At 34.6% G+C, this 18,664-nt stretch overlaps 2 protein-coding genes and 1 pseudogene across 3 annotated transcripts; 1 reads left to right on the top strand and 2 right to left on the bottom strand.

The window, feature by feature from the left end:
- Nucleotides 1–514: 514 nt before the first annotated feature.
- LOC132033572 (uncharacterized) lies at nt 515–2,799 on the bottom strand. The gene is made up of 2 exons (XM_059423578.1): nt 1,918–2,799; nt 515–1,311 (listed from the first exon to the last, which is right to left on the bottom strand). Exons 1-2 carry the CDS (start codon nt 2,683–2,685, stop codon nt 673–675), a joined length of 1,407 nt encoding a protein of 468 aa, XP_059279561.1. The 5' UTR covers nt 2,686–2,799; the 3' UTR covers nt 515–672.
- Nucleotides 2,800–6,038: 3,239 nt separating this feature from the next.
- On the top strand, nt 6,039–8,224 carry LOC132033571 (senescence-specific cysteine protease SAG39-like; annotated as a pseudogene).
- Nucleotides 8,225–10,574: 2,350 nt separating this feature from the next.
- LOC132033569 (phosphoglycerate mutase-like protein 1) lies at nt 10,575–18,145 on the bottom strand. 2 transcript variants are annotated; one of them, XM_059423577.1, is made up of 11 exons: nt 18,104–18,145; nt 17,038–17,083; nt 15,848–15,909; nt 15,601–15,708; nt 15,162–15,241; nt 14,479–14,641; nt 12,735–12,809; nt 12,520–12,608; nt 11,836–11,955; nt 11,056–11,100; nt 10,575–10,982 (listed from the first exon to the last, which is right to left on the bottom strand). In XM_059423577.1, exons 3-11 carry the CDS (start codon nt 15,905–15,907, stop codon nt 10,871–10,873), a joined length of 852 nt encoding a protein of 283 aa, XP_059279560.1. In that variant the 5' UTR covers nt 15,908–15,909; nt 17,038–17,083; nt 18,104–18,145; the 3' UTR covers nt 10,575–10,870. The 2 variants fall into 2 exon arrangements, with proteins under 2 accessions (XP_059279560.1, XP_059279559.1); XM_059423576.1 differs by lacking the exon at nt 18,104–18,145 and adding an exon at nt 17,945–18,071.
- Nucleotides 18,146–18,664: the final 519 nt, after the last annotated feature.

Genomic DNA, 18,664 nt, shown 5'->3' with positions numbered 1-18,664 from the left:
TTTATGTCCAGTACCTGCATAGATATCCTATGAAACCTGAATATGTGCTGAAAATCCCACATTGGAGGGTAAACACTCTCTAATAAAGTGCGACTCGCACCTGCATAGATTTGAACCCCAAAACTTCGACAAGAACAAAAAATATTACCACTCCACTACGACCCTCACTGGTATCACGAGACTTTATCCATATACTCGACACTTATAACACCATATTACAACAATTGAACTGAACGAAATCATGTTTACTCATTTACTTGTACACAATTTTATGTCATTCTTTAGGAGTAACTATGTAGAGTTCAAAATATGCCTCGAATTATTTCAATGAAACCTAAATGCAGAGTAAAGTGTCTGGCTGAGATATTAAAGTAGTAACGAACTCTTTACATAATAACATATTATGTTTATAAGGATGTCTGTGTTCTTTTAAGATCAATTAACAATTAGTGTGTCACATTAGCAATGTTTGATTTCTTGAACTTGGTTTAGATTTGTGCTTAATCAACACCAGTTAAGAGAAAATCTTTAACTTGCATATCCCACGAAACATTACATAAAACATTTCCAAAAAATACTACACACACAACCATAGCCCGCCGCAAAGTTCACATAATCCTATTTTCACTTAAAAATGAACTTACAAACAAGAAACAAATTAAGGATAAAGATTCAAGGCTTGCCAACAATTCTACCTTCTTGATTCGACGCCCCACCACTCTGCCTCCCATCCACCGCCGCAACTGGATGCTGCACTTGCTGTTGCATAACACCTGCCTGTGCAGTATAATACACCTGTCTCCCTACACTATCATACCCAACTTGTGTATATGTTTGCTCCCCAGACCCCCCTCGTTGAATAACACTGGGTATGTTGTTGTTGTTGTAAGCTCCTCCCATCTTTTGCTGTTGAATTGTTGGTTGTGGAGCAACTCCACCATACACCGGCTGTTCCCGGTAAACCTCCGGTACCACGCGTGGCATGCCATAATAAGCCTGACCGGTGACTTGGTTAGTCACCGGTCGCATACCCGCTGGAGTTTGATAAACTCCAGCGGGTGTTTGAACTATATATACAGGTTGTTGATCAGTTTGGACAGCTGATGCAGGGTATGGTCCACTAGTCATATGACGTTCCGGCCAGAAGTTTGCCGGATTTGTTACCGGCACTGCCTGTTGCGGTGGTGGAGCTTTTTGCTGATAGTATTCTCCGGGATACATTCTAGGAATAGATTCTTCAACCTTTCTGTTGTACATAGCTTGTTGTTCTTGGTTAGTAATATGTTGCTGCAACCTTTGCATTTCATGAACCTGTTGTTGGGATGGAAATAGCAATGCGTCATGCGGAAGCTAACAATAACAATTACAAACCTTAAACGACGATTAATCAGACAATAAAGAAATTAATACTAAAACAATCATAATACTCACTCCATCTATTCCAATTTATAAGTCACAGTTCGAATTTCAAAAGTTAAACCGTTTAATTTTGATCTTGGATTCGATACGGGAATCTTTTAAGTTGTTTGAAATTACCTTTTACATATTTGAAAAATACATAAAAAGTATTCTAAGTCACAACAAGTGACAATTCAAAATATGTAAAAGATATATGAAAAAATTACGCCAAAGAAGACTTATTTCAACCGCGAAATCTGAAAGGTGTCACGTAAATTGGGAGATGAAGTAATATGGTTTGATCAAATGAGCTACGTACTAGGAAAACTAATACTTTTCTTAGTATATCCCAAAAAGAATGATATATTTTTATATTTAAAAATAATCGAAGGCCCTTTATTTGTTAAACTTTGTGTCTAGAGCTTTCTCCACCAAATTCTTTTTTTCAAATGAAATACAATTATCTAAAATTCAAATAAGATACAAAAATTCAGGATAAATTCAGACAAACCCTCTCACCTGTCTCTGATAATCCGCCGGCGTTATTCCAGTATCTCCGATGATATGCCGGTCTTCCAATCCAGCATGAAAATCCTTAGCAAAAACCTCCGGCACCACCGGTGGTGCCGGAGTTGGGTCTTGTAACTTCACCGGAGGATTTTGCTGAACTTGTCCTTTATCCAAACCAAACAAAAAATCAGGATTACTCGCTGGCGCTGAAGAAACAGATGTCGGTGAATTAGTCACATCCAAATTATTCTGTAACTGAACAGAATTCAAAGCATCAACAAACCATTGACTCTGATCAGTTTTCGAGTCACTAGAACCAAAAGTACTTGTCCCTGGAGTAGTAGTATTACTCAACGGGAATAAAAACAACCTTAGTCTCGCAGGTTTAGCAGAACCGCGATATAACCTGTCGTATTCTAACATCATATGTTCCAGATCCTCTTCATTTGTTACTGATATTAAAGCATCAAGATCCTCACCAGGTAACTGATACTTAAAGCAAACATCATAGTCAGTTATAGAGGAAAGTTTACTAACAAGATTTGAAAATCTTATGGTACGATCAACGGACAGGATTTTAGTTTCACCGTTGATGTAAGCGAGTTGATTATCATGAGGTCTAGGGTGGATTTTACCACCATAACTACACATGAATTTGACTTTGTAATTTGAATTAGGTGGTTGATCATCCCATGAAGCGTTTTCACTGTCAATTTCACGGGAACGTGGGGATGAATTTACTGAATCTGGGTATGAATAATTAGAGTAGTTCTCCATTTTTCAATTTTTTTTTTTTTTTGAGAATTTTGGGGGGGATTTTTGCAGTGCTATAAAGAAATGGAAGAATGTTGAGAAGCCATGATGAGAGCTTGAAAAAGCAGAGGTTTAAGGTAAGAAAAAAGGGCAGAGAAATACAAGGGGGGCGGATTTCATTGAGTTGAGTTGAGGAGTTCAGGTGGGTCCCAAATGTGGGGACATTGTATTTCAGGTGGGTCCATATGGGGCTATTGTTTTTTGTTGGAATAAGAAGGCAGCTATTGATGAGGTGTGAAAGAAAGAATTGGTGCCTGGCAAATCATTTTATTGAAAGAAAAAATATATAGTATAACAAAATAATTATACGTATTTAGAGCAATAAAATTACTAGAGGAATTTTAGGAAGTGTATCGACATGAATTGAGTGATATTTGAAAAATAGAATTTAAAATTATGATTGGACATGAACTGAGTGATACTAACAAAATAGAATCTAAAATTAAGTTAAAAATATAATTTGAGAATCAAAATTGTGTTTGGACAAGTATTTTATTTGAAAAAATTTGATGTTTTCTGAGGGATTTTTATTTTCAAGTTTGGAATGAAAAATTGAGGTTTTTGAAGGAAAATCTTGCAAAAAGACAACCAAAATTATGGCCAAATAGGTTAGCCACGTGAAGTTTTGCTCTGTTGGTGAAGATTGATTTCCCAGCCTTTAATTTCCTCTTCCTAATATAGTAAAGTAACAAATAAAAAAAATTGTACTACATGTTAGATCTAACTTGAATATATGAAAGTTGAATTTTTCATTAGTACAACCACGAAGTGTTATTGTTCAATCCAGACAAAGAGTGGAATTAACCCAACACATTCATTATCAGATCGAACCTTTTGTGTTTAAAGTTGCTACTTTAATAACCGTTAGTACAATTAAATTTGTTTTTGAATATTTATTGTATTTGAAAAAAAATTGATGTTTTATGAGGTTTTTTTTATCAAGTTTGGAATGAAAAATTGGTTTATCAAGGAAAAATCTTGAAAGACAACCAAAATTACGGCCAAACTGTTTAGCCACATGATTTATTGCTTTGTTTGTGTGGATTGATTTCCCAGCCTTTAATTCCTCTTCCTAATATAGTAAAGTAACAAATAAATAAAAAATTGTACTACATGTTAGATCTAACTTGAATATGTGAAAGTTGAATTTTTCATTAGTACAACCACGAAGTGTTACTGTTCAATCCAGACAGAGAGTAGAATTAACCCAACACATTCATTATCAGATCGAACCTTTTTTTTTTTTGTGTTTGAAGTTCCTACTTTAAATCTTTAATAACTGTTAGGCTACATGGATAAAGTTTGTCTTAGGTTTTTTATATTTAAAACGTTAGTTTTAGGACATTTTTGGATTTTTCGAGAATTTTCAATAGCTACAAAGAATTAAATAGTTAATCTATGGTGGAATTTAGTAGGGTCCGGAGAGAGAACACTAAGTAATAAGTGGAAGTGGATAAAAAGGAGCAGCACGGGTGGGTGAAATATGGTGATTCAGCAGCAAATATAAGGGACAGTTGTCCTTTGCTTTCTGGATATAATTTGATTTTTTTTGTTGATTGGATTTATAGAAAGATAATTTATCCTTGTCCTTGTAAAAATACTATAGAAAATGAAGCTAGATAATTTGGAAAATTTGGCAATTGATAATAATGATGGTGCCATATTGAATTGCATTATGCAACATATTTCTCGTTTTCATGGTGGGGGGCCAGAGGTAATGGCCTTTAGTGACTTGTCAAATGTTTCAATTGTGAGACTAATTATGGTGGTGTTTCCACTCTTATGCCCCCACTTTGTTTTTTGTTTTCTTTTTTTGATTTTATGAGCTAATTGGGTTCGCTTACAATATTTTAATATTGTAGCGGTTGAAATTGGAGTAGACTCATTCATTATGAGATTAGCTTAGTTACTTTTGATTAATTCTTTATGAATATAACTTTTTATTTTGATGGGACATGTTAAAACTAAAAAGTATTACTCCCCTTGTTCTTGTCACTTCTTGAAATTCAAATTAATGAATTTTCGTTAACAATTTTAAATATATGTTTTCCTCATTCAGATGCAACTTGTGATACTTTTTTTTATATATAGCTTTTGAAATTTAAATTTACATTTTAGAACATTAAGTCAATTTAGCTTCAAAAATTAGTCAAACTGATTTTTTAAAAGGGAAAAGTAACACTTATTTTGGGAGAGAAGGAGTACATTTTTGTTGTGTTCAAACTGGCCAGTAGCATTTGAGCTAGTGTCTATGCTAAAGGAAATAGCACATTAAATCTAACATCTAAGCAGATTATATGCAAGCATTAAAGTAGCAAAGTGAACCATTAGGAGTACATAATTGGGTTGCATTTGCATAGGTAGCAATTTGAAAAGACCAACTTTAGTGGATGCGCCATGTGTTTGTTTGTAAGGCAATACTAGTTGGGATCATCATTGGTTGTGCCATATCCAATTAATGTAATACCACTATCCATGTGCAGTCACTGTGATTGTTGGGTTAGGAGAGTAGTTGCTTCTGTTGATAATTTTGAAAGGCTTCAAGGAAACTATTGTATTACTCTCTAAGGGGAAAAATAAAGAAGAACCTAGTAATAAACAAGAGAAACTGAATCATACCTGATCACGTCTTGCCCGTCTTGGAGCTGGTTAAATAATAAACCATATTAGTTACTTGGTTTGTTTTGTACAGCGACAATGCTTAAAAACACAAGCACAGACAATGAATCAATGATCAAAACACACTGATTTATATTCTGGCTCTGTTGCTTTTGCCATATTTCCTTTCATTTTCTAGAAACAATAGAACAAAGATGAGATATATCGTTATGTGAAAAGTTAATTGTTTCTTTAGCTTAAGGGGCAGAGTACTATTGTGATCGCTTCATATTTTAGTACCCATTTCTCTATCACATTAAAGACTAAAGAGAATTAATCTGCAAAATAGGACAGCGTAATGATCAATTATTCCATTGTTATATCATAAAAGTGGATACAATGGGACAATAAAGGAGCTTTATTAGTTTCCAAGACTATAGTTAAAAGAAATATGTAATAGAAAGTTTTATAAGATTATATCATTTACAGAAGCAGAGCAGCGTGCCCGGAATTTATCTTCATTGTATTTGTCAAGAATCATTTTTAACTTGCCGGGATTTCCAAGGAATTCAATTGAAAATTAGAACTTTTGTTACCATAACAGAACAAGACTCAGTAGTACTATAAATTCATTGCTCCCTCTAAGTAATATTTCATCCACACATTCAAAAACAAATATATTAGAATCAATAGAGAAAGATATCAGCTAGTGACAAAAAATGGCATTGACATTTAATTGGAAGTTTGCTTTTTCCAGCTCTACTAGTGTTGTCAATGTATGCTTCTCAAGCTACATCTCGAGATTTGTACGAATCCTCGAATATGGTCCAGAAGCACGAGCAATGGATGAGTCGCTTTGGACGGGTGTACAAAGATGATACAGAGAAGACAAAAATGTTCAAAATTTTTTGACCAAAATAATACATAATTTAAAACAATTAACAAGAATAATACAATACTTTTAAAATTTACAGAAATAGAATAAACGTAGCTGTAAGTAACGTTTTAGGTAATATTTTATTAAAATATTTTAACTAAAAAAAGTTAGGACAGACGGAATAACGAAAATATAACTTGAATATAAAAAGTAACGTTTTACAAAGTATTTAAATTCTGGGAGTTACGACTCTTTTATTCTATTAATTACTCTCTGTTAAAGTACAATTTGTAGGTCCAAGATGATTTTCATTTTACTTACACCTTTTTTCTATGCTTATTTTCTTAAAAAGGTGAGAAATCTCCTATACTACAATGTATATTATAGTTTCTACACAATTTCCTACGATAAAAGATAAAATTGACGACCATTCAATTTAAATAAACATTTATTCCTTGTGGCCAAAGTGCATTATTGTCCTTACATGTTTCAAAAAAGTATGCAAAGATATTTGTTTATCATAATATAATTACAAAGCAATTTTAAATATCATCTTTGATTGTAAAAGTATTATTAATTACAAAGAGATTGATATTTCAAAAAATGAAAATAAAATTTAAATAAATAAACTTTAGTGACACAAGTATGTGTATTAAAGAAACCTTTTTTTTTCGGTTGAAGAAGGAAATAAGAATTACTGTGTGGTTAGGAAAAGGAAAACGAGTGAGGGACTTCTATGGAACTTAAATCTTCACTTTAATTGTGCAAATTTCTTTCGTTGTGTATCATTTTTGGTGTAGTTTGTTAGAAAGAAATAAAAGAGAGAGAGAAATAGGAGAAAAAAGGAGTGAGAGAAATGAAAATCACTTGGACCCACAAGTTTAACTTTAGCAGAGAGTAATTAATAGAATCAGAGAGTTGTAACTCCCAGTAACGAAATAATTGTAAAACGTTACTCACAATTACATTTTATGTTTTCATTATTCCGTCCGTCCTAACTTTTTCCGTTAAATTTTTTAATAAAATACTACGCAAAACGTTATTCACAACTACGTTTATTCTATTTCTGTAAATTTTTAAAATATTGTATTATTCTTGTTAATTGTTTGAAATAATGCACACTATTATTTAGGTCAAAAATTCCAAGGACAATGTTGACTACATTGAATTTGTCAACAACGCTGGGACTCAACCTTACAAATTGAGCATTAACGAATTTGCTGATTTGACAAATGAAGAATTCAGAGCCAGTCGCAATGGGAACAAAATGTCTTCTTATCAAAAGTTGTCAAAAATCACATCATTTAAGTATGAAAATGTGACTTTCTACCATGGATTGGAGAACCAAGGGAGCGGTTACTGAAATTAAAGACCAAGGGTAAGTTAAAACAAATTAAAATCATGTTTCATAATCTCATTTTAATGAATTTAATTTGTAACACTAAAATTTTATTACCTAATAATAATGCAGGATGTTGTTGGGCATTTTCTGCAGTTGCTGCTACAGAAGGAATCAATCAAATTAAGACCGATAATTTGATCTCTTTATCTGAGCAAGAACTGGTGGACTGTGACACAAGTTCGGATATGGGATGTGAAGGAGGACTTATGGATTATGCTTTTAAATTCATCATCAAGAAGCATAGGCTTACTACTGAATCCAATTACCTGTACAAGGGAACCGATGGTTCTTGCAACACTGGCAAACAGGCCAACCATGCAGCTAAGATCAGAGGTTATGCAGACGTTCCAGCTAACAGTGAATCCGCTTTGCTAAAAGCAGTTGCTAATCAACCAATATCCGTGGCAATTGATGCTAGCGGTTCAGATTTTCAATTTTATTCGAGTGGTGTTTTCACTAGAGAATGTGGAACTGAGTTGGATCATGGTGGTACTAAATATTGGTTAGTGAAGAATTCATGGGGAGCGAGTTGGGGTGAGAATGGATACATACGACTGCAAAGAGACGTTGATGCAGAGGAAGGAATATGTGGAATTGCTATGCAAGCTTCTTATCCATCTGCTTAATTTAATGGATGAGAAATTTAGGGGACATTTGTTGTTGATTGTTCCGTAAAGATTAATGATGTTCATCATTATCATAATTTATGTGATTTATCTCTCTCTAGAGTCTTTTATGTATGTTACAGACTCGCAGTTTGTACATTTTTAAGGATTCAACAAAAGCTTGTGTATATAAAGATTGGTAATACGAGTCATGAGATTCTGTCTTGTTATTGCCTGTTATGTGTGTGCAATGCTATGCTAGAACTAGTTAATTTTCAAGTAATTGGTAGCTGATTAAATGGTGGTCTAGATTTACTTTCTTTCTTCTATTGTCATTGCTGAACAAAGGAAAAAAATTAGAACTATAGCCAAAATGTCTTATATATAAGGAAAAATAAGCTCAAACAGGTGAAAAGAAGTGGAGAAGTTCTTATTTAATTCATAGCTCTCTATTTACTAAGCTTTTTGTTTCTATTATTCAAGTAAGTTAGATGACATGAATTGATTGGTTCGACCAGCATGATGTCTTTATCAACGTCAAATGATGAAATAATTCACCTTCAATTGCAAGGTGTTAATATGCAGACCTTAAATATACTTAGCCAAAAGATCCAAGTGATGTCAAATTGATTAGCCAAAAGATCCCAAGTGATGTCAAATTGATTCATAACCTATCATTTAGCTGAGGCTTTAAGAGTTGGTTAACTAACACGCCTAAGAATTGAACCTTGCCCAATTGTGTCCTACATCAATCTGTTTTGGACCAAGAATGCACAATGTTTCCTCTCAAAAAACCTCAAATCATTAAGAGTATATCTACACCTTATATGTAATTTTTTTTAATTTTTCAATCACGTGGGACTATTTCTTTGCAAATCCAGCAATTCCTGTGACTAGTCACACATTAAGTTAATTCCTAAGAAACAAGCTAGGACTAACTTGATTTGCAGTGAAATTTAGAGCACAGATTACAAGGAAAACTTAAAATATGAAGTAATTAGTCACACAAAAAAGAAGTTTTACGGTTGTCGACAAGCTGATTGACTTGTTCGCTTTTTATTTTTATTTTTTTTATTTTTTTTGAGGGTGTGAGAGAGGGAGAGAGGGGTCCAGGATTAGGACATTATAGAAGGGGTTGATAAAATTCGAATATTCAGAACTTTCAACATTAAAGTGATGTGCATTTCTGAGCTACGTATTTGTTTGCAAGTGTGCTAACTACTACCAAAACAAATCCTCTCCAATAAGAAACAAAAAGATTAGACGCGATAACGTACCACCGATATTATTGCTTTCAAGAAACGCAGCCCAAGAGGACTCCTGAGGACGACTACTTATATCTAGGATATATGGATTCATTTTTTCAAGTAGTCAATCAATATTTCGTTTCAAGTTTTTGAGCGGATTGTCCTTCTATGGACTGGTCTTTAATTTTTATCCCTCCTTCCCATTTAGTAAAAATTTGTGGGCAAAAGTGCCCTTATTCGCTGGTCTATGAAACGAGAGATTTTGGGTTCGAACCCCAGCAGAGTTTAAAAAAAAGAAAAAAATCGCAAGGCAAAGTTTCGTAGAAACTATGCCTATTCGGGCAAAGTTACATGTCAGTCATAATTTCTTCATGACTATGCCAAAAAGCATAATTTTTATGCATTTCCATAGAAACTATGCCTTGACCGGCATAATTCTGTAGGATAACTTAATTTCTACAGAACTACGTCGGAAAAAGCATAGTTTCTACTTTCTATATAACTTTTCCCGAATAGGCATAATTTGTATGAAACACTGCCTTGCAAACAAGATGTCATGAGTATTTTTGACCACTTTTTTATTACTTAAAGTGCCGAAGGACAAAAATTAAGGACCAGCGATTTGAGGGACAAAAATTAAAGAGTACCCCAAAATAGGGGTTTCGTTTTAAACATCCGTTTTTATCCGGCATCACACCAAATCATTTTCGGAAATATCAACTCCATATTTATTGCCAACAGAACCAGATAACTCGCTACCAAAGCAAGATAAACAAATTCTAGGCCCACCGTTTTATCTCACAAAAAGAAGCTTCACACAACTAATGTGTTGTGTGAGACACACATTAAAAAAATTCTTTGGAAAGTTCTACAATATCAGTTAGGCGAACCAGCATAAGTACCAATTCGTAATTTACTACATAGACAATCATTTTGGGAAGCGCCGGCAACATTTACATTGTTAACCAGCATATAAAAAAGGAATAGTTTACATTCTTGCAGGCTGGAGTTTACACTTCACAGTCATATAATCAGATTTCAACCATAGGAAGGTAAAAATGCAAAGAGTGAACAGTACTAGATGGATTGCAAAATCTCCACCAGACGGTAACTGGGAGCATGAATACCTGAAAGTCTGAAACCCCAGTACTTCTCAATTGCGAAAAAAGATGACTTATATCGTATGTGTATGAAATGTGATTGGACTACTACAACAAATACTTGCTACTAATTGTAAGGCATCGAAACTGTTGCTTGTACCTTACCAATAAATTTGGATTAGTCTACTTTGTTCAAGAATATGATATATTTGGAGTCAGCCACAATTTGCTCCAAATGAGATGATCCAATACATTACTTTGACAGAATCCTAAAGCAACCCAAACTCAAACATTTTTTATGGCCGTTGCTTGGAATATCATCAGTGTGGCAATCCATCTGGATGATCAATACATGTATTGTCACTTGGCGCATCTACTCCACTTGGAATTTTTCCTGGATAATCAGTTGCTGAAGAATCTGATCCAATCATGCTGCAGAGTGGCAAAGTCAGCAACAATCCAAAAATATGGAGATAGATTGGTCAGAAGTTTTAGAAACACAAACCTTCTGTCAACGATAACCATGGACCGAAGTTCACAGTTCTCGTATCTGCAAATGAGGTATGAGAACATCATCAAAAGATTAAAGCAGTTACCACCTTTCAGTATAATAATTCATCACAAGGAAAATGCTGAAACAATGTGCTGTGTCTCAAAATGGAGAGTCAACTGCAAACATAATTTTAGCTGCCCTATCAAAAGCTGATATAATGGGTTGACGCTTGAGTTATTGTAGGGAAAATCAAAACCCCAAAGGAAACAAATACACCTTTTAGCTATTCTACCAAACCAGTTGAAACTTGTGCTATTTTAGGGCAAAACAAAACCCCCAGATATAGATATATGCATGTGTCTACCTCTCTTAAACATTCAACAAAGGAAGTCACAGGAAAGGGAGATGGGAGGAAATGATGCTGATCCGTATTAAGCTACAGGAAGGAAATTAATGAGTAGCATGAAGATAACCGCCGTAGTCAATAAGACGAAATTGATTAACAACCAGATTCTATGACTTACTACATGTCCTTGCGAGACAGAGGCGTCAATTAGTAGAAAGATGGCCCTTTTATATCTGGATGCATAAGGCAGACCAGAGAGATAAAATTGCAGTCAAGTTCAGTCCTTATACGTATTTCCCTATGTTTGTCGTCGTTGGGCAATAGTTTAGAGTTCCATCAGGCATCTAACATGTATTGACTTATTTGATGTTAGTTCAAGAATTGAAGTTCGAATGTGATTAAACCAATTTCCAGCATATTGGTTCACCATCGAGTTGAGAACTTACCGTCTGCCTATCTCATTCTTCACATCTGGATGACAATCATTACCAAATGCACTGAGTGTATGGGTCAAGAATCCACTGTGTGTCACAATAGCAATCTCCTTCTCCTTCCGTGTCCACAGCCTGTAGGTACCACAATAAATTTGTTAGGGGGAACATATGATGGCAAACAAGACATTGGAATCTGTTTCAGGAAACCTTGATTGAACAGTGACACTTCCAGTAGATCAATTTTCCTTATAGCCTTATTTGAGAGAAAATTATTTGTAATCTTATTCAAGATAAATTCTTTAACAAAATCACACACTCCCGGGTAAACTGAAGCAGTGTTTGCAAATTATGCGAAACAATACTGATATCATCTATCCAAATATATGACATCAAGAAGCCAAAGGAAGGAGTTAACAGAGATGCTAGCGACTAGTAAATTCAAAGAAGCAAGCTTGACCAGCATCAATAACTGGTTCCAGAAAACCCTCTTAACTTCATACTGACCTAGGCATGATATTACTGATTGTTAACAGCATTAGTGAAACTACTCCCAGGTAGTTGAATTCCTGGACATACCGACACCTTACTGCACTTGTCTTGTTCACTTAGATTTGTCATAAAAACTCAAATATGGACACAAAGATCTGAAGATCACTAAGATCATTCTTGCATTCTTTATGACATACCAACACTTACCACTTGAAGAACTCCATTCCTCTGGAAGCAACGTCTTCATTTAACTCTCTAATATCAGGCACCCAGAGAACGTCATCATCAGATTCAATCTGGAAAAATCAACGTGAACCTTGTTCAACGAGAAAACTCTTAAGTATGCTGCAGCAGGCAAATCATTCCAAAAAACTATAGCTAGCCTGAGTATTTTCCAAATATACTAGAGCCAAAATACTTGCCAAGGAAAAATCAACTGCAGGGAATAGAGGCTTGTATTCGCTAATGCTTCTCCTCTTATCACACCAATGAACTCCCTGCATTTTGCAACACATAAAACAGATAAACTTCTCGTATGCTAACATTAGAAAAGTGAATTTCTACAATTCTTTTATAATAACCTCCGTTCATCCCAACAACACCGGGCCTTTCCTTTTTGGTCCATCCCCAAAAGAGTTGACCTCTTGCTTAAATGGAAAAAATTCCCCCCCTTCAACAATTCAAACTAATATAAGAAAATTACTTTAGATCATTCTAAACTTTATTTGACATCTTACCAACACACTATTACACTAAAATCAAATTTCAAACTAGTAGTTAAAACACTTCTCCACCTATTAGTATAACGTTCTATTCAAAGGTCAACCTAAATGGAATAGAGGTCGAAGACTAAGTGGAACATAAGGGAAACAAGCCACCAAGTTGTTCAAAGTAACTCAAGAGAATGACCATGCCGCATCCTCATCAAATGCCAAGCAATGTATATGCAATAGGGCTTTCCCTTATTTTGCATCAATTATTGACAGGATAAACTTCAGGTAGTTCCTTTTCTGATATTTAGTCATCACAAAACCAATGGGTAAGCATGAACATGATGAGATATGATTAACGTATTAATCTAGCTATTGACATCGCTATTGAGTATGATGAAATATATATCAATCTTGATCTAGACAAATTAATCAGGGATTTATGAAGGCTAACAAGTTGTAAGAGTATACCAAATGAAAAGGGTCACAAACATCGATGTGAATAAAAGAAACGAAGAAGATAAGTTGTCAATCGATGATACCAAGCTTACCAAGATGCTTTACAAGGAAATATACCCCTAAAAGAAAAGGCAGCACTAAAGCAACTCATTGCCATAATCTTTCGTCATATTAACCACCTCTTTTTCGCTTCTATATATCCCCTCTATGTGAGGTAATTTTGAATGTCAATACTAGTCTTCAGTAACAATTAGCAAGACACCACGGAGGACTCTCACGCCAAGAGACAGCTCAAATACTTCAACTTTTTTTAAATCATTTCACATAATTGAAATGCATTATTACAGATGAATTAACACTATGACAGAACTGCATAATTTTTGTTCCAAAATCCACAACAGAAACACGAGGTTTATCAATTCTTGATGAACTTTTTATAAGAAAACGTTTTCGTAACAATTTGGTACTTCTAGTCTCTAGACATTTCAGACTTTGTTGATACCAAAGAACTGCATAAACACAGTCAATCTGCATCCCAAACTCCTCTACCTCCCAAAGAAAAATTGTCATGCTAAAGAAAGAAAATAGAAGCAAAGGAGTTATGCTTTTCCTGCCAACAAATGGTACTCGTGTTTGCAATCTCTAGGCACCAAAACAAAATTTCCAGATCTTGAAGGAAAAAAAGATTATATTCATGATTACAAACACTGTATGCAAAAAACAAAGAAAGACAGATAGAGAGATAGTGTGCGAGTGAGTGTGTGTAAGAGAGACCAAAAAACAAATCAGTTTTTGACAAGAAGAAAGCACAAACTTAAATCAACATTAAAGACTGGAAAACAATCGTGGAAGGGAGGTAGCTTTTAGGAGGAAACACTCGTGAGATCATTAGATTCATTCATCTGCATGAAAGAAAAGATAGAAGAAACAAATACAAAGGCAGAAAAAGGATAAAGAAGACTGACAGTCTTATGTCAGGTAACTAGGATGACATTACCAAGTGTTCACGACAACCCTCCACCGCAATGAAGGGAGGGCAATTTAAACTTGAAATTGCTGGATGGTTACTGTTTCCTGCATCTGTCACCATGAGTGGGGGAACATCTATTCCATCTGTGTATCCTTCTCCACCAAAAACTCCAACTGCTGTTTGCATACACCTACAATGCAAGACCACCAAAGTTGCAGGTTAGAAAATAGATAATTGCAGCTATCAAATCCAGAACAGATAGAGAAAGCATGATCTAAGTCGTCATACGCAGGCAGACCTCTTAAAATAAAATGACCTGCTACCTTCGACTGTCCTGAAAAACCCCAACTACTCCCTCTCGCCAGAAATGTTATCACTTAAAAAAATATAAGGGAAATGATCTCATAGAATAATGCTGGGATACGCATGCAAAAAAGAATTGTATTTCTCATGTAAGCCAAATAACCTAGAAACAGCCCAGCTCTGGTCTCACTAGGCTCAAGACATATAATATCATTATGTAAAGTTCAACAAAAGAATGATTATTCAAGAAATTCAGTGATGCTTTAAACATCCATCACCAGAGCCACCTCAAAAGCATAAGATTGCGCACATGATCCAAAAAATGAGATGAAACTTTCATAACGTATGAGAAGAAAAACAAAGATGTCACCGATTATCGATACCAAGATATAAAACATAGTGTGTACCTCAATAGAGGAGAAGTGACAACTAGTTCCACCTTCTTAGAAATTCCAGACGCGTGAACATGTTTCCGTAGATTGTCTACCTGAAATAGTACCAAATGAGATTTTCGAAATCACAAAACCTAAGTTCCTTGGCAGAAAAAATGGTCAAGTGACTGTTTCTATCCTTATGCATGAAGATAATCAATTCAGTCGTTGTAGTCGGACTCTATTATGGATAACACTTCTAAATTAAAGATTCATAAGCCAGGAAAAGGACAGTGGGAAAGACTTCAACAAAATGCAGTTTCTTGAAGTCCCCCATTGTCTTTGGAAAGAAAGACGATTCTCACCTAAAAGACACCTACTACTAGACACATTCCTTATCTATAAATATTTGTCCAAGCAAATATTTTCTGTTAGCAATTAGACAGAAAGGTAGCCATGTCTAACTATTTATCACCTGCTGCCAGCCAAGAGGAGTAAGGTGTGCATCAAAAAGGTGTGGAGATCGGTAGGCACTGTGGTCCTTTTCTCCTTCCACATTGTGAATCCCCTGAGCATGCCTCACCTACATTGTTGGAGTCAATATAGTCCAAAACTCTTATCAGTACCAAAAAATCTTAACTAGGAAGGATCAAAATTATTCTTTGAATATCTTCACAGCAAATTTGCACACTTAGCTAAGACAGGAAAGACCAGTGACAAACCAGATGTATAGTTTTGCAACGGTGTAAAGGATACACACTTTGACCTCCAGAGACGTCCATAGCTGCATGTGCAAGCATGATCGATTTTTACGATTATTGAAATAGCACACACTGAGATGGAATGAACAAAAAAACTACCAAAAGAACAACATCTACATGTTTCAGATTAAAAAACATGCACGACCCAATATTCAAAAAGAAGAGTATAGAAAGGTGTGACATTCCCCTGCGAAGTAACATCTATATCAAATAAAAGACAGAGAGAAACAGGAGACAAAGGGAGTGATCAACAATTCCCCAAGAAAATAACAAGATCTCAGAGTGATATATGTGAAAGCAAGCATTACAAAAGCATGACCGGTGTTCCGTTAATTCAAAGCAAAAGAACACATCATAAGGAAACATAACTAAACTTCACAAATTTTAAACACGAGACTGAAACAGTAACCACCAGTCTGGTGAGATGAAAGAGATGTGGGAGCTATTGACAAGGAAAAATCTTCCTGTAGCAACTTAAACTTTCCCTGCACTTTTTTTTGCCAATATGAAACATCGGCAATATACAGAAAACCATTCATACATGCTATTTCTTTTTGAGTTGTTTCCCTAAGGAGGAGATCAATGGCCAAGCCTGGTTTCCCCAAACCAATCATAAACAACTTATGCCATGAGATTCATTTGCAACATATAAACATTTTGCAGTCATGTGGCAAGTAGCTGGCACAATTTCTTAAATTTCACTCATTCACGTAGCTAAGGCAAATGAGCCATTAATAGACTTGTTCTTCTAGACTTCTAGATACATTGATACATTTATGTATGGAAATCAAGGTGTCCAACCATTTTTGGACGGGATCTTTTCATCCTCCAAAATTACTACTCCCTCCGTTTCAATTTGTTTGCCTGGTTTTGACTTGCACAGAGTTTAAGAAAGTAAAGAAAGACTTTTGAATCTTGAGGTCTTAAATTAAAGATATGTCGAACGTACCAAAATGCCCTTTAATCTTGTCGTCTTAAACATGTCATGTGGAAAGTTGGAACGAAAGAGTTGTCAATAAAAGGAAAGTGACATTCTTTTTGAAACAGACTAAAAAAGAAAGTAAGACAAACAAACTAAAACAGAGGGAGCAGTATCAAGCAGCAGTATTTCACAAATACACAACAAGTTTGATGTTTTTTTATTTCCTCACCTGAATGACTATAAGTTGCTTTAACACTGCACCGAGTATGTTGAAACTGCATTTAGTAACCACACGATAAATAAGTTACTAATTGGGGCAAGTTGAAGTAATCATGACCAGGAGTAATGCTGACCAAAAAACAAGGCTATCAATTCAAACAGTAATAAAGCCAATGTAAACATGTAGTCCCTCTGACTTTCTATATTTAGAAACAATTCAACTTCTAATAGATTATTTACAGCCACACAAATATCTAAGGCTATTTTGGATCACAAATTTCAAAAGTCTTCCTTTCTTTCTTAAAGTCCGTGTCAAGTCAAATGGTGCCACATAAATTGGGACAGAAAGAGTAAGTTTCGTTCTTCGCAACCGCTGATAAAAATTGTTGTTTTAAACTATGCATATGTAGAAAGCCTATTTGGTTGAAATCTCAAAAAAGTGAAGATACACATAACAAAGACATGTCGAATCAGGAGTAGCTTTCTAGAAAACTACCAAAAGTTCAAAAAGGCGAGGATTTAAAAAATAAAATTCCAAAAGAAAAATTGCATTTCTTTTGGATAATCAAATGACTCCTTTCTTCATATCGCACAACACAACTTTGCTTTCTATTTTTTTATTTTACTTTTTTACTTTGGTAGATACTAATCTATTCATCGGACTCCTTTTAGGCTTTTATCATCAATCGAGCAAACGAAACTATAAATGTGAGTTATTACAAGAGGAAAATTCTAAGGAAAATGCAAAATACAAAACAAATACTCAAATGGAAAAGAAAAATGAGAATTAAAAGAAAACAAAATAAAATGAATATCTCACAACAACATAAATGAAAAATTAACAAATAATAAGAGTTAATCAGGTTGAGATTAAATCCAAAATATAACAATATGTCAGAAAGAGAGAGTGATTTTACCGGAGGGGAAAGAGACAGAGAGAAGAGGGGACGTTGGCATATAACAGAGTCCAATAAAATGGGTGTTGTGATAAAAATCTTCTCCATTTTTTTTTTTTATTATTAAACAAATCACCCAAATGCCAAAATGGTACATAAGCTTATTAACGAATTACATACCTCTATTTAGTGATTGCACTCAAAATGATTGCACTAGTGGCCCCAACTTCTTTTATTAAATTGAGATGAGTCATTTTGGCAATAGTGGTATATTTTCCCGTTAGACAAGTGATAGGTATTTGTCTGACAGAAAGTTTTAAGTTAAATTATTTTTAACTATAAAAATGTATGATTCATTTAGGGATAAATTAAAAATAAAAGTGTATGATATAAATTGAGATAGAGAGTCAACTATATGTTGGATTTACACTTGTTTCTCGTTGTATAAGCCTAAAGGAGCTTATCATGAGCTCCACCACTCATTGTCTTAACATTTTGTGTTGGATGTCTAGATTTTTTTTAAATGGTATCAGAATCAAACTTTGGTGATTCCATTTGCATAATTACTTTCCTTGGTCGTGTTCTATGCTCGGGCCTTCTTTATGTTTCTCTAAATTCAGGCAATCGAGTCACTAACATTATTTCAGGTTCGCTCATTAGCTTGTTAAGCCTAATTTAGCCCCCTCAGATCGTCAGAGTGGAAAAAATACTCTTCCTGTTCATTACACTAAAAATAAATTT

Source organism: Lycium ferocissimum, chromosome 10, assembly GCF_029784015.1.
Source record: "Lycium ferocissimum isolate CSIRO_LF1 chromosome 10, AGI_CSIRO_Lferr_CH_V1, whole genome shotgun sequence".
In the NCBI taxonomy this organism is placed as follows: Eukaryota; Viridiplantae; Streptophyta; class Magnoliopsida; order Solanales; family Solanaceae; genus Lycium; species Lycium ferocissimum.
This window is presented reverse-complemented; position numbering and strand designations above follow the sequence as displayed.